This window comes from Hyperolius riggenbachi, chromosome 8, assembly GCF_040937935.1.
Source record: "Hyperolius riggenbachi isolate aHypRig1 chromosome 8, aHypRig1.pri, whole genome shotgun sequence".
Lineage (NCBI taxonomy): Eukaryota > Metazoa > Chordata > Amphibia > Anura > Hyperoliidae > Hyperolius > Hyperolius riggenbachi.
The window spans coordinates 256,827,282-256,850,624 of NC_090653.1; the positions used below are offsets into that span (position 1 = coordinate 256,827,282).

Sequence of the window (23,343 nt, forward strand, 5' to 3'; positions counted from 1 at the left end):
TCACCTGGCTCCCTATACTGGAGGGATGGGGGTCATCAGGCTATCAATACAGAAAAGGGAAGAGGGTCACCTGGCTCCCTATACTGGAGGGATGGGGGTCATCAGGCTATCTATACAGAAAACGGAAGAGGGTCACCTGGCTCCCTATACTGAAGGGATGGGGATCATCAGGCTATCTATACAGAAAAGGGAAGAGGGTCACCTGGCATCTTATACTAGATGGAAGGGGGATAGGGGTCATCAGGATAACTAAACTGGAGGGTGGAAGAGTCATCTGGCTATCTGTACTGGATGGAAGGGTCAACGGGCTACCTATACTGGAGGTGGGGGGGGGGGTGTCATCTGGCTATCTATACTGAAGGGGGGTGACTGCGGACAGTGGCCTTGGGCGGTAAAGAGTACAAACCCGGACCTGATTGTAGGGATGGTTAGCTTCCTAAGGCCTCATTATATGACCCCTTTAATTGTTTTGTCTATGAGAAGGAAAACAAGAAAGAGAAAGATAGGATGCAATAATGATGTAACAGGAAGAATCTGACCTGAATGCCACACTTCGTAAGCAGAGGAAAGACGCAAAGTGCCTTGTGCAATTCTTTATTTGTCTAGTAAATAAAATATCACTTCTCTTGACCCCACAGTGACCTTCCTGTCCTTCTGTCGACCTTGTGCCACAGTGTGCGACTGCTACTCACCTTCCCCATGCCAGAGTGCGCGTGGCCCATCTTGATCACCACCGGAAACTTGGAAGCTGTCAGCTGAAATACAGAACAAATACTCTATTAGTAAGAAATCTTGGCCTCCTGTAAACCCTAAACCAACTATGCAACGTGTATTTGCAACATTTCAATAAACAGGCATGTCAGCGCAGGTGCTTTTACTCTCTGTATACGGTGGTAGTAAACTAACTGCAGTGTGTTATGATTACTGCTGCTAGGAATTGGATGAATGGATCAACACCATATATATGATAATGGGCAAATAAATCCAGAAACAGAGTGTGCTAAGCATATAAGCATAAAGTATAAAAGAACAAGAGAAAGTACCCCAGGCAGCCCCACACTGACAAAACTCTATAATCAGTCATTTTTATTGACAAATTATTATATAATAACAAATAAAATCAATGAAAAACATCACCAAAAGGTGATAAGGGTGGTGTCCAAAATCTATAATAAGTAACGTAATAGCTCACAAATCCGCCTCATCCAGGATAGTAAATGTGTAATAATGTAAAAATATATAAATGAATAATAATGCACGTAATAAATATATACATAAACCACACAGTGCTCAATAACAGTGACAATGAATCTGAGACACAATATAAATAGCAATATAAAGTAACAGGTGAACAGAAGCAACTTCTGATGGATGAAACCTGGCAGAACAAACCAAATTCAATGTGCAACCGTGCTCAAGCAGCAAGAATTGGAGATAAAAGTGCAATCGTGCAGCAAAGGCGGACGAGGGGGACCGCAAGACCCCCCAAAACTGTAGCCTACAGCCTATGGCAGGGCAACAACATGACAAATTAAAGTACTGTATATTCTGGCATATAAGACTACTTTTTAAGCCTTGAAAATCTTCTGAAAAGTCAGGGGTCGTCTTATACGCCGGATGTCATTGATGCCGGGTGGTAAGCCCTATGCTGTTACCGCGTCTTAGATCTCGCTGCTGAAGACTGTAGTGAAGCGGTACAGCCGCATATGTGCGAGATCTGAGAGGCAGAGAAGGAGGTAAATAGGATACAAGGGTGGGTCACTTGGGTAAAAGAGGTGTGTTTTATGAGCACAGCGCAATCTATTCTTCCATACTGCTCTGATAAACAGGTAGACAAGGAGAGCTGACCAATTCACTTAGGTAGAGGGAGAGTTGACCAATCCAATCAATCGCCCATATACTGTTATATACTGGGTACCACATACAGTATCTGTTCATACATAGCACCAGTATATGTTTATACATAGCACCAGTATATGATGTTTTTATAATTTGTATTTGGTGTGCTTTGGAAGAGGGGTAGTCTTATACGGCGAGTATATTCCAAACTCTATATTTTAACTGAAACAGTTGGGGGTCGTCTTATACACCCAGTCATCTTATACGCTGAAATATACGGGTACCCCTGACACTGAAGTGAAAAAAAAAATTACGATATAATGAATTGGTTGTGTAGTACGGATAATTAATAGAGCATTCGTAGCAAAGAAAATATTCTCACATTTTTATTTTCAGTTATGCAGTTTTGTTTTTTATAACATTACATCATTCTCTAATATTTGCAGTTTATGCACTAAACTCAGCATTCTAAATGATTTCACAGCGCAAGCTAATGACCTTTTGTACGTTCCTCTGCAGCGACAGACACTTGAAATAATAAGCTTCAGAATCTGCCACTTTGAGTTGTGGAGCTCAATGACTCTTTTGCATAGATAACAACTGGAGGTTCTTAACTCTTCCTGTACTGGAAACAAAATTAGACTTATGTCTCTGCTCCTAATGTTTTATTTCTTAGCTGTACTACACATACTAATCATTATATCATAATTTTATTTTTACTTCAGGTTCCCTTTAAGTAAAATGTTTTAAATGCCTTTTTTTATTTGCTGTGCCGTGACATATGAGTCACAGCACCATCCGGCCCCCTTTAGCCCCACCTCCTGTCCCCGCTCTGCTCAGCTGTAATGCAGAGCTCACTGATGGGCGGGTAGGAAGTGTCAGTACTTCCTCCTCTCTGCTCGTCATCAGGAACGCCCCCTTCCTCGCCGCTAATAGTTCCTATCTGCACAGCGCGCTGGGGAGCTGCACTGTGTGCAGTCTTGAGGTAATTTAGCACAGAACAATGGCGTACTAATAGCTGTATTCCTGATGATGGGCAGAGAGGGGAAATACTGACACTTCCTCCCCACCCATCATCGACGTTCTGCTCAATTCCAATATATTGTTAAAGGGAGAACAACACAGTAAATAAAATAACATTAAAAGTATGTTATTTTGAAGCGAGGTCAGGGGTACTTTAAGCAGAATTCAATGCAGGTGCATCACAAAGCATATCCCAACGCACAACAAGATGGACTTTGCAAAGGATGGACTTTAGCAGCAGGAGACCATCACGAGTGCTGTTGTGGGCCCTTGCCACCGTGCTCGATCGATCTCAAACTGGTTTGAGGAACATCAATCAGAGTTTAACCTGCTTCCATGGCCAGCTCAGTCTCCTGACCTCAATCCTATTGAGCATTTGTGGGACGAAGTCAAAAGATCACTTCAAAGCTTGGAAACGTCCCCATCCAATCTCACCCAACTTAGAGCTGCCATTATATCAGCATTTCCCAACATTCCTCAGCAACGGTATCAGCATCTTCTGGAGTCCATGCCAAGAACAGTATCGGCTGTGATCAAAGCTGAAGGTGGACAAACTCATTATTAGAGGGTGTCTCTAATTTATTTGGCCACTCAGTGTATAACTATGTATGTTGTGTACATATGTGTGTATATATAAATAGTACCTGTGCTAATATCACATTTCACAACATAAATACTAGTCACGTCACCATTGTTCTGGTAATTTCCCTTCCTGATTAGGTGGGGAAATTAATTGGGCCGGCTAGGTGTTACAGAATTCCCAGCGAACATGTGTCATAATCACATCACTTTTCCACCTCTACATCATGTAACCAGCAGCCGTCTGTTTCAGTATAATTAGTATTCCATAAAGCATAGTAATAGTACGACTGGTTAGGCAACTGCTGGCGGCTTTGTTAACGATGGCAAAACACACCTGGGTGGATATGATTAACTTTCTTCATATTCCTTTCTTTTAAAAGACCACTATTGCAAAAAACTGTAAAATAGATATTAACACATACAAATAAGTAGTATGTTTTTTCCAGAGTAAAATAAGCTATAAATTTACTTTTCTCCTATGTTGCCGTCAATTACAGTAGTTAGTAGAAACCTGACAGAATTGAAAGGTTTTTGGCTAGTCCATCTCTTCAGGGGGGATTCTCAGTATTTGTTTTATTTGCAAAAGCACTCTCTGAAATGGATCTATACAAAGATGCAGCCCCCCCTCCCTCCACCTGTTTACACATAATTCTGGCATTTGGTTGGAGCAACTCCTATTCACTAAGTGATTTTGAAAATTAAACAAACTCTGAGAATCCCCCATGAGGAGATGGTCTAGTCCAAAACCTGTCAGCAGGCTTGCTCAAATCACGAATTCGGATGAAATCCTAATAGGTTTTATTTGGATTTCATTCACTTAATTACAGCAACTGTGAGGATGGGCAAGGAGGGGTTAATCTTACCCATCTTCTTGCTCCGTTCCTCGGCGCATCTCACGCTGCGTTCCAATCCGCCGTCACGTGATTACAAACACTTCCTCCTTCCGGGTTGAAGGGGGAAGTGTATAGTCATATGACACCATGTTTCCCTGTGGCTCAAGTGGGTGATATTACAGTTTAACAGTGTGCTGACCTGGAAGTTTTTATGGGATAATGACCATTTTCAAAATGGAGGATGGAGCATTCCATTGATCACAGTGGCCAAACAGGACGCAGGAGAGGAAAAATAGATTGAGGAGAAGACTACACAGGTAAGTATGACGTTTGTATGTTTATTTCGACTTTTAATTTTAATTTCAGGTCTGCTTTAAATTATGATTTTTAGGGCATAAACCCAAAACAACATGTTTAAATACTTTGAAAAGTTCAGAAGTGGAGATTAGAGGGTGGAATCCTGCTGAGAACGTCGCTGGCCTGCTGTCTAGCATTAGGCCGGAATGTTTTTCTCCTTGTGAGGCCGAGCTGGCAGCAGTTGCTCACAGCCAGGAAATGAGATGGTGAGGGAGGCGTCTCTTTCCTCTAGACCAGAACTAATTGAGATTGCGAGGGGAATTTCCGTCTTGATGGCTGGGTAACCAAGTCACTAATTAGGAAGTGGGAGTGGCCAACTACCGACATTGACTCAGTGGCACATTTATGGCTAGGCCTAATAATCCAGGCATCAGCTCTGCATGCAGGGCACTAATGCTGGGAATACACGGTTCGTTTTTGCCTTCGTTTAAACCTTCGATTCGTTCGGTAAACGAATCGAGTGTTGAAAACGTATGTGAAAATAGTCATAATCTCATTATAGTTTCGATTAATAGACCCCAAAAACGAACGACTAGTGATCGAACATGTTTGATATTATCTCTCTTTATCCATCTAATCGAGCCATTGGTAGGCTTGATGGCTGTTCAGATCGATTATATATTCGTTTATGCTAGTCCGTCCCTGTAAAAAGGGATTTTCGTTTCGTTTCTTTGCAGCCTTCGATCATTGGAAAAACGAAACCATCAGAATCGGAAAAAAAAACTAAACCGTGGGTGGTGATATTAACCGTATGACTGATTATTTCGGGATCGAAAAGGACAAAAGGCACAATCGAAACGAAGGTTTAAACGAAGGCAAAAACGAACCGTGTATTCCCAGCATGAGTCCTCCAGATCTAGAGATGGTTGTGGGTTCAGCTGCATGTAATACTCCTTACGTACGCATACCAGGGGGAACGATTAAAAAAAGGATTTACTTAATAAATAGGCATGAAAATGATGTGTTTGCTTATGTGCTTAACACAACTTTACAAGTGTCCGCTTGCACAGAATTTGGCAGCTTCTACCTGGCTAAGTGAAAAGTTGTAGCGATTTTTCATACTGTTCATTGAGTAAATATTAAGGCCCATACACACGTCGGATTTACGCGAACGACGGGTCGTTTGAACGTCCCGTCGTTCGCCCGCTAAATCGGGCGTGTGTACAGGCTGTCGTTCGCTTGATAAGGGCGAGTTTGAGCGATCCGCCCGGCGGATCGCTCAAACTCGCCCTTACCAAGCGAACGACAGCCTGTACACACGCCCGATTTAGCGGGTGAACGATGGAACGTTCAAACGACCCGTCGTTCGCGGAAATCCGACTTGTGTATGGGCCTTTACTGTATGCATTTTTAAAGTGGACCTGAACTTTTGCACAGGACAAAAGAAAAACACAGAGAAATGCACCCTGTATGTATTTAGAGAGTTTAGTCCATCTAATTCCCCCTCATCTGTGACTAAACAGAACTGTAATTTGATCTTTCAGCTGTGTCAGCTCAGGAATCTCTGCTGCCAAGGCAGAGAAGCTGATTTGTGAACACAAGATAGTAATCCTATGTCTGCATCCATGAAAGCAGGAAGTAGACACTGCAGTGTTTCTCCTGCAGAAAGCTTGGTTAATCTACATTATGTAATGAAAAGGACCAGGAAGTGTTGAGCTGCAGAGCAATATCTACTTCCCCGCGGCGTACAGAGTGATGTTTAGACTTTAGGGCTCACTCCCATTGTCCGCCTATCCGCAATTTTTTGTGTGCTTCAATTTGTATGAGCATGCATTTTCTCATGTAAGGTAAATGGTGAATACTGTAGGTCCCACTTAAAGGGAACCTTAACTGAGAGGGATATGAATGTTTTCTTTTAAACAATACCAGTTGCCTGGCAGCCTGCTGATCTCTTTGGCTGCAGTAGTGACTGAATCACACACCTGAAACAAGCATGCAGCTAATCCAATCTGACTTCAGTCAGAGCACCTGATCTGCATGCTTGTTCAGGGGCTGTGGCTGAAAGTATTAGAGACACAGGATCAGCAGGAGAGTCAGGCAACTGGCATTATTTTTAAAGGAAAATCCACATCCTTCTCAGTTTAGGTTCTCTTTAAAGGATACTCGAGGTGACATGTGACATGATGAGATAGACATGGGTATGTACAGTGCCAAGCACACTAACTAGGCTGTGTTCCTTTTTTTTCTTTCTCTGCCTGAAAGAGTTAAACATCAGGTATGTAAGTGGCAGTTCCTGTCTGAGACAGGACTGGGTCAGACTACAGTGTGACCCTCACTGATAAAAAATTACAACTACAAAACACTTTCCTTGCAGAAAATGGCTTTTGAGAGCAGAAAAAAAGAGATAAAAAGGGTCAATAGTTCATCGATTTTTGGCCTACTTCAATGAATGCGTCATTGAGCAAAAACAATAAAAAGGTAAAAACTTAAAAAGTAGATTCAAATATAAAATAAAACTGTGGAATATCTTAAAAAGTCATTTTTAGGAGACGAAGCAGTGGCGTAGCAATAGGGGGTGCAGAGGTAGCGACCGCATCGGGCCCCCCCCTCAAACACAGTATCAGCTCTTTATTGGTCCTGTGCTGATAATATTCACTTCTACAGTTGATTTGAATAGCAGCTTCCCATCCCCTTCTTGCACCTCTGCCACTGTGGTTGTCCTTGATTGGTTTTGGTGGGGGGGGGGGGGGGGGGGGGGGGGGTGTACATTACAAAGCGAGAAGTAAAAAAATAGGAGATAGGTCAAGAAATTATTGTTATTCATTATGTAATTCATGTCATTTGATCCACCGTGAGCCTGCAGTTCAGTATCCTTACTGAATGAGAAAAACAGACAGCAACAACTGTCCTTATCTGTAAACACAGCCACTAACAGTGTGATAGGCTAAATGGTTATATACTGTATATAGACACGCTTTTGTGGAATGTGTCCCATCCATTTACATTGACAGAGCGTTTAGGGAAATCATTGTCGATTTGAAAGCGATCCCTAAACGCTCAAAAAAAAAAAAAAAACGCTGTAGTGGGCCCCAGCCCTCATGCAGTTTTGTTTGGGATCCAGGACTGCGGTGTTTTGGGAGAAGGGTGGGCCTTACACGCTACTGCTCCAAGCCCATGCTTGAGTATGGCAGAGAGGGGGTTCATTGGCTCACCTACATGATTTGCATAAGAGGCTGCAGCTCTCAGTATGCGGTGCGCTGTGTGTGGAGCAAGGAGGCTCCTGTAATGGCCCATACACACGGGCTACAACTGTCGCCGCAAGCACGTGGCACGCGTGTGTTGTGGCGACAGGTCGCCCGTGTGTATGACGCGCGCGCCCCGAACCGTCGCTGCTTAAAGCTGTCGCCAGGCAATTGACTTGGTCAATCGCCTGCTACAGCTGTCGCCGCAACTGTCGCTAGTCCGCCGTGTATGCGGACTAGCGACAGCAACAAATACACAGTGAGCGGAGCCTCCGGCGGGGGGGGTATAGGAACCATCGGCGACTGCTTCCGCCGTGTCTGCCTTCGGGCAGAGACGTGTGGACAGCTGTCACACGGGCGGAGCTTTCGCCGGGCTGTCGCGCGCGTTCACTGTGCGCTAGCGACTAGCCACAAAGGGCCCCCGTGAGTATGAGGCTTTAGGCTGCGCAGCAGAGAGCCTGCTGAGGTGCTGGAGGGAGTTGGACTCCAGTACCGGTAATCCAGGAGAAGCCTGGATAGGTGAGTGGCCCAGGACTGCCTTTAGGCCCGTGGCAATGGTGTCACTGAAGAGCCAGTGTGGCTGCGGATAGTAACAGGAGTGGCACGCAGTGACCCTGAAGAGAACCCGAGGTAGGGTTGGTACAGAAGGCTGTATACCCGGTGTGTAACTCAGTGCTGAATATCCAGTGTGGTGTATTTTTTTATGTCATGGACAATGTCTGACTGACCAATAAAGTGGTGTTATCTTATTTTAACCCTAAAAAGACTTTCTGCCTGGTATGTTATGACCCTTCCTTGCTTTTGATCTCCTCTCCCCTGACACACACACACACACACACACACACACACACACACACACACACACTCACACACTCACTCTCTCTCTCTCTCTCTCTCTCTCTCTCTCTCTCTCTCTCTCTCTCTCTCTATTATACACACACACCCTCTATTATACAGCCACCACTGAACACTGCCTGCCTGCTCCACACACACACACAGCACGCTTGGTAGTTGGCAGCAGTCGTTATGTGTGCAGACACACTATAAGCAGTTTTCTGTATTTGAACAAGGCTGCGCTGCCAACTTATTCCTGTCACAATCCACAATACACAATACCAATATCCCGAATAGCCCTCCTCAATATATATAGTTATCAGTTTAGATCTGTCAATTTACAGTCCTCAGAGCAGAATTCCTATATCATAATACTTAGAGTTCCAAAAAAATATCATTCAGTGCTTCCAGCAGTCAATGTTTACTACAGTTAGCAGTGGGATCGCTGTATCAGGGTTCCAGATGCAGAAATATGTCAAGTAGTTGAACTGCGCTCTCCACTCTCCTATAAATCAATAGACAGATAGTACATAGCGTAATTCCATAAACATACAGTGTTCCACAGACAGTCAATCACCACTGTGACAAGTGTGCTCGTGCCGCACTCGTGATTCCACTCCCAATTTAGATTGCGCTCACCAAATCACAACCACCTCAGAGCCAGGTGGATCTATCGTATTTTTCACAAACAAGCTCCAGGCGCTTTAAAATCTTCAGTTCTTAGTTTAATATCACTCTCCGGACTCATAAAATATAAACACATAACATATCATAGTGTACACTGCATAAAAATTGAAATAGCCCGCGCAATGAATGCGCACTCACTTATGTCTTCTTGAGATATAGTGCATCAAATATACTGGCGGCAGCGAGATCTGTCCTGGCCTCTGACGTCACTGCACTAGGAAGTGGTAGAGTAACAGCACAGCGTGGAGAACGCGAGCCAGCGCAGACCAGGCGAAAGGGATAGTAGGAGAGAGACGGGACGCCGTTCACCCCATGCCCGGAGGCCAGGACAGATCTCGCTGCCGCCAGTATATTTGATGCACTATATCTCAAGAAGACATAAGTGAGTGCGCATTCATTGCGCGGGCTATTTCAATTTTTATGCAGTGTACACTATGATATGTTATGTGTTTATATTTTATGAGTCCGGAGAGTGATATTAAACTAAGAACTGAAGATTTTAAAGCGCCTGGAGCTTGTTTGTGAAAAATACGCTAGATCCACCTGGCTCTGAGGTGGTTGTGATTTGGTGAGCGCAATCTAAATTGGGAGTGGAATCACGAGTGCGGCACGAGCACACTTGTCACAGTGGTGATTGACTGTCTGTGGAACACTGTATGTTTATGGAATTACGCTATGTACTATCTGTCTATTGATTTATAGGAGAGTGGAGAGCGCAGTTCAACTACTTGACATAAGCAGTTTTCTGAGCGCTTTTTGGTCTCCAGCGCTTTCTGAGAGCTTTTTAAAAAAAACTTCCATTAACCTGGTGGGCGTTTCAATTCCGTTTTTTTTCGCCTGATTTTTATTTCTTAGCACGTAGCTAGCCTAGCGCTAGCTACGTGATTCTCCCCTTCCTCCTCTCTCCCTCCCACCCTTCTGATCGCCGCCGGCGATCACGCCCATAAGGAAATCCCGTTCTGAACAGGATTTCCTTTAGGGCTTCCCCCGTCGCCATGGCGACGAACGGAGTGACGTCATGGACGTCGTGACGTCACAGGGACTCCCGATCCACCCCAAAGTGCAGCCTGGCCGCGATTGGCCAGGCCGCGCGCGGGGTCTGAGGAGGGGGGGGGGCCTTTTACGCGTCGGGCAGCGGTGGATTGGCGGCGATCGGGGCAAACACGCAGCTAACAAAGTACTAGCTGCGTGTTTGAAAATTTTTTTTTATCAAAATCAGCCCAGCGGGGCCTGAGAGGTGCCCACTAGCGTCTCTGCACGAGCTCAGCTCGTCCAGAACGCTAGGGAGGTTAAAAATGGTGGTAAAATCGCAATCACGTTAAAATCGCCTGATTTTACTGCAATTTTAATGGAAGTCAATGGGAGTGTTTTTTAAACAGCTCTCAGAAAGCTCTGGAGGCCAAAAAGTGCTCAGAAAAGCGCTTATAGTGTGTCTGAGCCCTAACTCCTACAATGCAACCGGGTTCACAGACAGAGAAGGTCATGGCCATGGCAAGGACATCAGCTTGTGGGAGGGGTTTCACCACAATATCAGCCACACAGACCCCTCTGATCTATTTGAGAAAAGTGAAAGGTTTCCTGTGGGAAAAAAAGGGGCTTCCGACTGACATAAAGTTCAATTTTGCATTAAAGTTCCTCTTTATGTTTTACATTTTTTTATGCTCCGCAGAAGCACTGCATGCTGCATTCCAGTTTGATTTACATTTACATTGTTGTCGACAGAAGGACTTAAACTCAATGAAACACATTTGTCTGCATTATAAATAGAAAAACCCTCTCAATTGCACTATAAAATACAAGGGCAGTAAAACACTTCCATAAAATAGATTGGAAACCGCATGAAAAATGCAGCTGAAATGGTTGTGGTTTATAGTAGAAAAAAACACTTAAAGTGGAATTATAGTCTAAAGGTGGGGAAACAGAGGTAGTGGGGGACACAAGCAACTGACAGCTGTTTCGCAGGCTAGGCCTGCTTCTTCAGAGGCAAAGACAAGGTACTAGCCTGAGAAACAGCTGTCAGGCGCTTGTGTCCCCCACTGCCTCTGTATCACTGTATATACCCAACCGGTAATAAAGGGCTTTTATAAAGGAGCTGTGACTCGCTGCAAATCTTTTTCCGTACAAGTTGATTCTGAGTAGCACGCTCCTGGATCCCTACACCGGCTTGTCCACCCTGCTGCATCTTGGTGCAAGGTACTCTATTTCTTTAAAAAACGCAGTTTAAAGGTGGCCACAGATGGCCACCAGATGCAACCATCGGCCAGATCCCTCTCAGATCAAAACTGATCACAGGGGGACCTATTGCTGCCACACACTAGCCATATACTTTTAATGGAAACCTGAGATCGATGGAAAAACATTCTACATACCTGGGGCTACCTCCAGCCCCCTTCTGGCTCACCGGTCCCTCGCCGTCCTCCTCCGCTGCCCGCATCCTCCACTAGGCTGCCCGGTAATTCATTCAGTCTGGGGGAACCGTGCATGCGCGGCTCAGACTTGCGCAGTCACCCCATTGGCGGGAGCGTTCTGTGCCTGCGCAGTAGTACTGCGCAGACGCAGACCGCTCCGAGCAATGGGAGAGCGAGACTGGACCTCCCCTCCGCTGACTGGATGAATTACCGGCCTAGAGGAGGATCCAGACAGCAGAGGAGGATGGCAAGGAACCGATGAGCCAGAAGGGGGCTGGAGGGTAGCCCCAAGTATGTAGAATTCCCTCCTCCCCCCCACACAGTTTCAGGTACACTTTAATAGATTTCAGCATGAAATCTATAAAAAATGTATCCAACCGCAGCGTAGCACAGATGGAGTGCGGCTCTGGGTCTGCCACTGCAATCAACTCTTCCCCATGAGGAGATATATGTGGAGCACAGGAGATAAGCTTGTTTGCTAAACAAAGAGGTAGTTGTACAGCTGCACTATAGGCGCATACGGCACGCACAGCGGATCAGTCTGCCGACAGCTTGTACACACGTGCTGCTGTCGGCAGAACGACCGCCCTGCGGAGGGTCTGACCGACCCGTCGTTTGTAAAAATACATTGTGTGTACGCGCCTTAAGGGCCCATTCACACTACGGCGATTACTGCTAATCGCCGAAGCGCTTGCGCTTTTTAAAGTGCTAGCGCAACTGTAACCCTATGGCAATGATCTCACTGCCGCGATTGCCACCGATCGCGGGTGTTTTTCTCATGATTCTTGAGCGATCGCGTTACAGTGCTTATAAAAGCACTGATCGCGATTGCTCTGAATCACAAGAGTGTACAGTGATTTTACCTTGCAAATCACGGCAAACTCACTCACGCCAAAACGGTAGCACTAAGCGCCACGGTTTTGCACTTTTTAAGTGTGAATGGGCCCTTATCCGGGGCATTGAACTGCTTTTTCCTTATAGGTACAGCTGCCTCTATACTGGATATAACATAACCATGTAAATCTCTGCTTCCAGTATTAGCTGCACTATGAAGGGAGGACTGTGTTTATTTTACACAAAACGACATTACTTTGGGACAAAGGCAAGGAGTATAACTATATGGGCTGTAAGGAGATGGGATATATTATACCTCCCAACTGTTTGAGATAAGAAAGAGGGACACTTAAACCATGCCCCGGCCACACCCCTAATTACGCCCTCGCCACAACCCTAGTCAAGCTTACCATAAAGATTTCAGAAGAAAAATATGATATTTTATGATTCAAACTACACCGGTCTTTTCTATCCTGGGTTGTTTTCCTTCATTGTAACATTTGAAAATAATAAATATATAATTTTAAAGGATGGGAATAAAGTTTAGGGTCAAGAAAACACATTTTCAGTTATAAAAATACATATATTTATACAGATCTGTACAGGAGTCCTGGAAGAGGGACAAATAAGGAAGTAAGAGTGACAGAGGGACAGGGTTCCCAAAGAGGGACTGTCTCTCCAAAAGTGGGACAGTTGGAAGCTATCGATATACAGGGGCTGAAAGTTGAGTGAAGTAGCTGTTGTGGAACTGCAGTCATGTGCAACACTAACACAACATGTGCAACACTGAAAAAACAACAAATTGTGTTTTAAGTAAATGCCACCTGTCCCTGAGATTTTGAAGATAAGTTCTTGCTGTGGGTGTTAGAGTGTAATAACATCAACTGAAAATCAACAGGGAAAATGTTCCATCTCTCCGATACTACAGTGGGATACGAAAGTTTGGGAAACCTTGTTAATTTTCATGATTTTCCTGTATAAAACGTTGGTTATTACAATAAAAAATGTCAGATAAATATATCATATAGGAGACCCACACAGTGATATTTGAGAAGTCAAATTAAGTTTATTGGATTTACAGAAAGTGTGCAATAATTGTTTAATAAAATTAGGCAGGTGCATAAATGTGGGCACTGTTGTCATTTTATTGATTTCAAAACCTTTACAACTAATTATTGGAACTCAAATTGGCTTGGTAAGCTCAGTGACCCCCCTGACCTACATACACAGGTGAATCCAATAATGAGAAAGTATTTAAGGGGGTCAATTGCAAGTTTCCTTCCTCTTTTAAGTTTCTCTTAAGAGTAGCAACATGGGGGTCTCAAAACAACTCTCAAATGACCTGAAGACAAAGATTGTTCACCATCATGGTTTAGGGGAAAGATACAGAAAGATGTCTCAGAGATTTCATCTGTCTGTTTCCAGAGTTAGGAACATATTGAGGAAATGGAAGACCACAGGCACAGTTCAAGTTAAGGCTTGGAGTGGCAGACCAAGAAAAATCTCGGATAAACAGAAGCGACAATAGTGAGAACAGTCAGAGTCCACCCACAGACCAGCACCAAAGACCTATAACATCAACTTGCTGCAGATGAAGTCACTGTACATCGTTCAACCATTTTACGCACTATACACAAGGAGATGCTGTATGCGAGAGTGATGCAAAGGAAGCCTTTTCTCCACCCACAGCACAAACAGAGCCGCTTAAGGTATGCTAAAGCACATTTGGACAAGCCAGCTTCATTTTGGAATAAGGTGCTGTGGACTGATGAAACTAAAATTGAGTTATTTGGGCATAAATGGGGTGTTATGTATGGAGGAAAAACAACACAGCATTCCAAGAAAAACACCTGCTACCTACAGTAAAATATGGTGGTGGTTCCATCATGCTGTGGGGCTGTGGGGCCAGTGCAGGGACTGGGAATCTTGTCAAAGTTGAGGGACGTATGGATTCCACTCAGTATCAGCAGATTCTGAGGACCAATGTCCAGGAATCAGTGACAAAGCTGAAGCTGTGGTGTGAGGTAAAGAGAGCTGTCCATGCTCGGAAGCCATCAAACCTGAATGAAGTAGAGATGTTTTGTAAAGAGGAATAGTCCAAAATTCCTTCAATCAGAATCCAGACTCTCATTGGAACCTTCAGGAAGCGTTTAGAGGCTGTAATTTCTGCAAAAGGAGGATGTACTAAATATTTTTTTCATTTATTTTTTGTGGTGCCCAAATTTATGCACCTGCCTAATTTTATTTAAACAATTATTGCACACTTTCTGTAAATCCAACAAACTTCATTTCACTTCTCAAATATCACTGTGTGTGTGTCTCCTATATGATATATTTAACTGACATTTTTTATTGTAAAAACCAACGATTTATACAGGAAAATCTTGAAAATGAACAAGGTTGCCCAAACTTTTGCATCCCACTGTATCTCCTTCACAGCCAGAAAGAGGAAGTATCAGAAAGATGGAATGTGGAGTGCAGTGGGCAGAGGCAGCAGCCAGCAGCATTTGTAAAGGCTCTGTATCTGCATTTTGCATCCGAAAGATTATCCCTACAAATCAAAATTTTAGTGATCCTAACAATATTCAGATATGACTCAGGTTGCAAACCTTTGTCACAGTCCCGGTTTGTGCAGTTACATTCTGCGGTCCTTGTTAATCAACCCCTCTGCATAGGGTTTTTTTTCTGACACATGATGCAGAACAATGCTGCCACTTACATACAAACAGATGCCTGTAGTGCTATTTATGCTGATGAGTGCGCATAGAATGAGGAAAAGGCATTACTATGCATGTACTGTAACTGAGCCACCATCTGTGCTGACAATGTTCATTAAAGGGGTAGAAAACAAAAAAACACAGGAGGGGTTATGCCCAAGTTGCTGAGTTACTAACCATATATTTACATTTGAACTAAAGTCAACATTGAGTACAAGCCAACCTCCTAACATTTGAACTGCTTAACGTGGAAAATATAAAGACTAGTTTATAAGATCAACAGGAAACAAGCACTACCATGTCCTTCCATAACAAGAACGTCCATGTTTTCCCATAAGTGGAGGCCTTCCCTTCCCCGACAAGTATAGTGATGAGCAGGGCTGTGGAATTGGAGTCAGAGGAATTCTTGGGTACCTGGAGTCGGAGGTTTCCTAAACTAGGGAGTTGGAGTAAGAGTCGGAATCTGATGATTTTTGTATCCACTGCAAAGTCATAGTCCAGGAGTCAGAGCAATTTTGGGTATCTGGAGTTGCTGTTTTCATAAATTGGGGATTTGGAATTGGATGATTTTTGGACCACTCCATAGCCCTACAAGGACTGTGGATTTGGAGTGGAGGAGTCGGGAGTCATTTTGGGTACCTGGAGTTGGAGTCCTGGTTTCATACACTGGGGAGCCGGAATTGGATGATTTTTGTACCCACTCCATATCACTGCAAGGCCTATGGATTTGGAATCGAGGAGTCAGAGTAATTTTGGGTACCTGGAGTCGGAGGTTTCATACACTGGGGAGACGGCGTTGGATGATTTTTGTACCGACACCACAGCTCTGGTGATGAGTGGCTCCACTCTACTGTGCATGCGTGGAACTAACTCGAGCATGCCCAGTCCAGATGTGCTCGCCCATGGCCAGTAATGCCACCAGAGGATGAAGAGGGACCCTGCGCTGGAACGTTGGGTTCTATGAAGCTCTGGGAAGCCTCAGGACCACCCAGAGGCTTCTAAATCCTGAGGTAAGTATCTAACAACGCTGAATACTCATTGCTACACATTGTTTCCTGACGTCTACTGCTGGTTATTGCAGAACCACCGGTGCTCCGATTCACCTATCAGGCAGCGTCCCGATAAGCTTGTCTTCCCCAGCTTGTCTTCCCTTCCACATCGGGCGGCGCCCCGACCATTTAAGTCCATCCGTCTCAGACGTGCTGAGGCTCTTCTTCATCTTACCAGGTGGCGTCCTGAAAAGGCGTTCGACACAAACACGGCTGCTGTAGCTGTCAAACTGACACTGTCGCTGTTCTTACAGGAGGGAATACAGGTGGTGTGTGAATCATCACAACTTACAATATGCAAACTGAGCGCCTATTTTCTTGTCTTTTTTAATCTCCCCATGACATATGCTCAGTTATCACGAAGGCTACACACCTGTTTACAAACCTTATTGCACCACAAGTAGTAGTAGTGGCTGGACAGTGTACTGGTTAACCGTTAAAGCATACCCGAGGTGACATGTGACATGATGAGACAGACGTGTGTGTACAGTGCCTAGCACACAAATAACTAGGCTGTGTTCCTTTTTCTGCCTGAAAGAGTTAAACATCAGGTATGTAAGTGGCAGTTCCTGTCTGAATCAGGACTCGGTCAGGCTACAGTGTTACCCTTACTTATAAGAAATTACAACTATAAAACGCTTTCCTAGCAGAAAATAGCTTCTGAGAGCAGGAAAGAGATAAAAAAGGGTCAATAGTTCATAGATTTTAGCTTTGAGGCCTGGTGCACACCAAAAACCGATAGCAGATCCGCAAAATGCTAGCAGATTTTGAAACGCTTTTTCTTATTTTTCTGTAGCGTTTCAGCTAGCATTTTGCGGTTTTGGAAAGCGTTTTTGGTGTAGTAGATGTCTTATATTGTTACAGTAAAGCTGTTACTGAACAGCTTCTGTAACAAAAATGCCTGCAAAACCGTTTCTGCAAAACGCCTCCCGCTCTGGTGTGCACCAGCCCATTGAAATACATTACCCAAGCGTTTCCACATCCGCAAGCGGATCGCAAAACGCTGCCGAACCGCTCTGGTGTGCACTAGGCCCCCATGAATGTGTCATTGAGCAAAAACAATAAAACAGTAAAAACTTAAAAAGTAGATTTAACAATTAAATAAAACTGAGGAATATCTGAAAAAAAGTCATTTTTAAGTGAAGGAGAATATATACAATTGTTTATTTCATTAGTTTATTTTCACCTCAGGTGTCCTTTAAGGGCTCTGCCTCTAACACAGAAGACCTGGGGTTGAATCTTGGCTCTTTCTGTTCAGTAATCCAGCACCTATTCAGTGTTTTTCTGTGTCTTGTCTGAGGACTTACAAGTGAGTTCCCCCCAGTATATTTATAGGGTTTCTCTACTCTTATTGCAGTAGTAGTGCGGCGTCCATATTGGGTTGCCCATGGTTGAGATGGCCACAATATGCTGCAAGTATTATTATTATTTATAGTATTTGTAAAACACCCCACCATATTAAGCAGCGCAGGACAACAAATAGGGATACAATTTATTATTATTATTATTATTTATTTATTGTATTTATAAAGCGCCAACATATTACGCAGCGCTGGACAATAAATAGGGATACAGACAATATTTAGGGGTGATATACAGCAATATAACAATACAGGAATACAAGAAAACCAGATCACACAGCACAGTATGACCATAAGGTAATGCTTAGTCAGTCACTGGAGGGGAGCATGGAGATTAGGCAAGTTAGGTTCACTCAGATGCATAGCATGGGTTCACAGTAATGGAGGTGCATGATCAGGTAGGACACAAAAGGAGGAGGACCCTGCCCAAAGGCTTACAATCTAAAGGGAGAGGTAGGGACACGAGAGGTAGGAGACCAGAGTTCAGCTGTGGGTTTAGAGCACTTTTGAGGGGTAGTAGGCCAGAGTGAAAAGGTGAGTTTTGAGGGCTTTCTTGAAGCTGTTGAAGGAGGGGGCTGCCCTAATGGGTGTAGGTAGGGAGTTCCATAGTGTTGGAGCAGCTCTTGAGAAGTCCTGGAGGCGTGCATGGGACTGGGTGATGCGGGGGGCGGTTAGGCGAAGTTCATTGGAAGAGCGGAGTGAGCGGTTAGGTGTGTACCTCTGAGTAAGATCGGAAATGTACCGGTAGGTTGGACAGGTTTTGTGGACAGATTTGTAGGTCAGACACAGTATCTTGAATCTGATTCTGGACTGGATAGGAAGCCAGTGGAGGGATTCAAGGAGGGGATCTGCCATGGTGGAGCGATGGGAGCAGTGGATAATTCTGGCTGCTGCATTCATGATGGACTGCAGTGGGGCTGTTCGGGTCATAGGGAGACCAGACAGAAGGGCATTGCAGTAGTCAAGGCGGGAAATTATGAGGGCATGGATGAGGAGTTTGGTGGTGGCAGAGGTCAGGAAAGGGCGAATCTTACAGATGTTACGAAGGTGGAAGTTGCAAGTAAAATGATAACAAGGTGTGACAGGCAGCTCAAATTAATAAAAGAAAGTGAGGTACAAGATACAAGATCCTGCGATTAAAGAGGAACTCCAATGAAAATAATGTGATGAACAAAAGTGCTTAATTTTTACAATAATTATGTATAAATGATTTAGTCAGTGTTTGCTCATTGTAAAATCTTTCCTCTCCCTGATTTACATTCTGACATTTACCATATGGTGACATTTTTACTGCTGGCAGGTGATGTCACTGGAAGGAGGTGCTGCTTGCTTTTTTGGCAGTTGGAAACAGTTATTTCCCACAATGCAACAAGGCTCCCACAGTGTGATGTCAGAACTATGGATAAACTGGTCGGATCCTGATAGGTCTTGTGACTGTCCAGGTGTTCATACATCACTCGATTTTGTGGGCCAATCACCCTTTCAATCCACTAATTTCATCGCATCCAAAAGGAATCGATACCACAACATAGCCACCCAATCAATCGATTTCTAATCCGTCAAAAGGTTTCGATCGGGAATGTTTGAAAATCTCGATGGTAAAGACTCCATCGGGTGCATGAAATGTAGTTCGAATGCAAGTACTGAAGGATGTCCAGCTAGTGCCCCCCCAAGTATATGTGTGTCCCCTGTGCAGTGTTGAAGGCTCATCTGTTGCCTGTACCACGTTGCACCTGTGCATGTATCAGCATAACTGCATGCGGCAGTGTCACATGGTACAGGGGCGCTGTGACGTCAGACACTGGAGGAGGCCAGGATTCACGCCGGCGTCTGACAGGTGAGCCTTCAATGCTGCACAGGGGCAGGTGTGAGCAGGGCCGGTTCTAGGCTTTCTGCTGCCTGAAGCAAACTTTGGAGGAAGCCACTGCTACCGATCAAGTGCAGTGACAGGCCCAATGATGTTGCCGTGGTCCCTCCTGCAAAAGGAGCAGTAGGTGGCTGTGATTGGCTGGTCTATTGCCAACAATCCCGCCTGATTGGCCGCGTGCCAAAGCTTTCCCTCTGACTGGCCATGGTGATCTCTCGACGATGATGGGGTTTTACCGCAGCATGCCCCGATAAGAGGCATATATCTACACCTCACTTGCTTATGATGTCATAGGGAAGGGTGGCAGGTGCCACCAGTCGAATGAGGACGAGGATTTGAGGATGCGTAGATGAGGAGGGTAGTGTGTGTGCCAAGAAGGTGGGTGGGAGAGCGTAGAGGAGGCAGGGATGGCCCAAACTGACTCAGGTAGCTTCATGGTAGGTCCGCCCCTAGGTGTGAGATACAGATACACCAGGAACGGCAATGTATGGGCCTTTCTGAGGAGATTCCGTCAGAGAGGGATCTATCTGATGGTCAATCTGGCGGCACATCGGCTAATGTATGGCCACCGTAAGTGTCCATGCTGGAGTACACAGCACCATGGTGAACATTTCTCTACTGCTGCACAGTTCCCAGCACTTGCCTGAGTTATCACTACAATCTTCTGCCATGTATCACATTCCACTGGGAGGAGAAAGTGTTTCTTGAGAAATGGTGGTCAGAGCGGAACAAAAGCATGACGTTCACTACTGAAGTGTTTTTACATCTGGGACAATCAACAAACGGACATCCCACACACACGTCTCCCCCTCACCCACATCACCAGATCGCCAATGTGTGTGTGTGAGGTTAGCGGGTTTAATGTATGCTGAGTGAGGAAATACAGGAAGTGAGGGGAGAGGGTGCCCCCCTCTCCGTCTGAGAGTCTCCTGTGGTTTCACTCTCTCTCCGTGGTCAAGGGAGGGGCTGTTAACTTAACTGTCACCTGCATCATAGATCGGGAAAAGCTCAGTTTAGAAGAGAACTTTTTAATTGTTTTAATTAAAACAAAAGTCTTTACCAAACTGTAGTTGTTTAAAGTATCTGTGAGTATTAGGATTTTGGAAAACATGACCTACTAGTTGTCCCTAGAGAGAGAGGGTTTAGGAAAACTGCAACAACTTTATCTGCAGAAGAAATCTAGCCAGGTCTGTTTTCAAAACTTTCACCTGACCCCACCCAAACTGCACCTGACCCCACCCGACCTGCACCTGACCGCAACCGACCTGCGCCTGTTTTCACCCGACCTGCACCTAACCCCTCCCGAACTGCACCTGACTCCTCCCCACCCGAGGCTCAACGCACAAGGCAAGGTCAAGAGTACAATCCAGCCCACCCAGGCTGGACACCAAGGCTTACCTGCTAGAAAGTCCTCTTGTATTGCAAATGCCACCATATTATCACCTGAACTCGGCCAGCGCTGCTATTAATTATGTTGCACTATACAACAAGGGTCTCCATTCTCCCCCTCCCCCCCCACCCCCCCATGTAATAAGACCCACCATAATGATCCCTTATATAACAAATGCCTCCATTATGTCCCCCTGTATAACGAGATCCACCATTATGATCCCTTATATAACAAATGCCTCCATTATGTCCCCCTGTATAACAAGACCCACCATAATGATCCCTTATATAACAAGTGCCTCAATTACATCCTCCTGTGTAAAAAGACCCACCATAATGATCCCCAATGCAACAAGTGCCCACATTACGTCCCACTTTATAACAAGATCCACCATAATGTTCCCCTATACAACAAGTGCCTCCATTATGTCCCACTGTGTAACAAGACCCACTATAATGATCCCTTATACAGTATAAGAAGTGTCTCCATTACATCCCTCTGTATAGCAAGACCCACCATAAAGATCCCCTATGCAACAAGTGCCTCCATTACACCCCACTGTATAACAAGTGCTGGCATTCTTTCTCTGCATGACAAATGCCTTTACTATTTCCCTGTGTGTGACAAATACCTTCAATACATAATAATAATCTGAACATTTATATAGCGCTTTTCTCCTTTCGGACTCACAGTGCTCCATGTATAACTAGTGCCATGATTATGCAAATAGCTACAATATGTCCCCATATGCTATTATTGCCACTATGCTCCCTTTTATAAGAAGCATCACACTGTTAGGTCCCCTGTATAAACACTGTTACCGTTATTTCCCTCAATATATCTAGTGCCACCACATTATGCCCCTTCAAACCCTACCTAACAAGAGACTCAAAGCACCAGAGCTGCAGCCACTAGGACGCACTCTATAGGCAGTAGCTGTGTTAGGGAGACCTAGGTGCTGGCTTACTGAACAGGGAGAGCCGAGATTCGAACCCAGGTCGCCTGTGTCAGAGGCAGAGCCCTTAACCAGTACACTATCCAACCAGTACATGTCCCCTACCCCTTTACCCTATAGTAACGGCATCAAATCCCTCACATATCAAGTACCATTATGTTCCCCTGTACGACCATTGCCTCTTCTATGCCCCCCTAGCATAGCAAATGCCACCACTACATCCTCCTGTATACCCAGTGCCCCCATTATGGCTCCAGTAAAATACATTCTGCCATTGTATACTTAACATGGCAAGTGCTCTCCTTGGGTAGAAGTGGAATTAGTATGTCCCCCGCAAACATAAGTGCCCCTGTTATGTCCCCTGTATTCTAAATGCCATATTTGCTACACAGTGCATTGGCCCGAGAAGCAAAACCGTTTAAGGATGTAAAACAACAAAACCATTCTTCTGGATCCAAAAATAATGATACGCCAACGGACACCACTGATTCAGAAGATAATGGTTCTCCAGTCAGTCCAATAGAGTAACCAAGCAGCTCAGGGTGACTCAAACCACTAGGAATGTATAGGGAATAAAAGAGACCGAAAAGCCCTTCTACTAATAAGCAATGCTTGGTGAAATTAGCCTTCTTAAAACAGAAGGACATTTGCAAAAATTCAGCTATAAGTGAACATGTGTGGTTACCCACAATGCACCACTACTGAATATGCAAATTATCCCTTTTCGCCCCCGTAAGCAAGGCAAGCATCCAGAACCGCTGGTATATAGCAAGCCTATAGCTTTAAATATTACACAGCCATATCAAACCCCACATGTAGACAGCCTGTATCGGGCTTTTGGCCCTCATCAGTACATGGCAGGGATTAATATGGCTGTATGGGATAGGGCTTGGACCACTACAACAGAGTAACCAAGCAGCTCAGGGTGACCCAAACCACTCCCCTATACATTCCTAGTGGTTCTGGGTTACCCTGAGCTCTCTGGGTATTCTGTAGTACTGGTCCAAGCCCTGTCCCATAGAGCCATATCAATCCCTGCCATGCACTGATGAGGACCAACAGTCAGAAACAGTCTGCATGCATGTTGAGTTGATGTGGCTCTGTAAAATGTATAAGCAATGGGCTTGCTATATTATTATTATTTCTTAGGCCCCTTTTACACTTAATCAGTTGGTATGCGTTAGTGCGCGTTTTTTCCATAGCAGTGCATTGCAAAGAAGATTTCAGTTAAAACGCGTTAAGTGTAAAATGTGCCATAGGAAAACATGGACATTACTTTGAAAATCAGTCTTCTTTCAGTTATAACTGAGAGCAACTGATTAAGTGTAAAAGGGGCCTTAGTCTGCATATAGCGCTTACATCCTCCGCAGTGCTGTACAGAGTATATAGTCTTGTCACTTAGCTGCCCCTCAGAGGTGCTCACAA

The 23,343-nt window shown here is 44.7% G+C and overlaps 1 protein-coding gene across 1 annotated transcript in view; it reads right to left on the reverse strand.

The window, feature by feature from the left end:
• The window catches only part of SYN1 (synapsin I), a 286,198-nt gene that overhangs the window by 87,941 nt on the left and 174,914 nt on the right, over positions 1–23,343 (reverse strand). Inside the window, exon 6 of the mRNA XM_068248678.1 lies at positions 693–755. Within this exon, the coding sequence (XP_068104779.1) occupies positions 693–755 (63 nt within the window). The remainder of the gene's footprint in view (positions 1–692; positions 756–23,343) is intronic.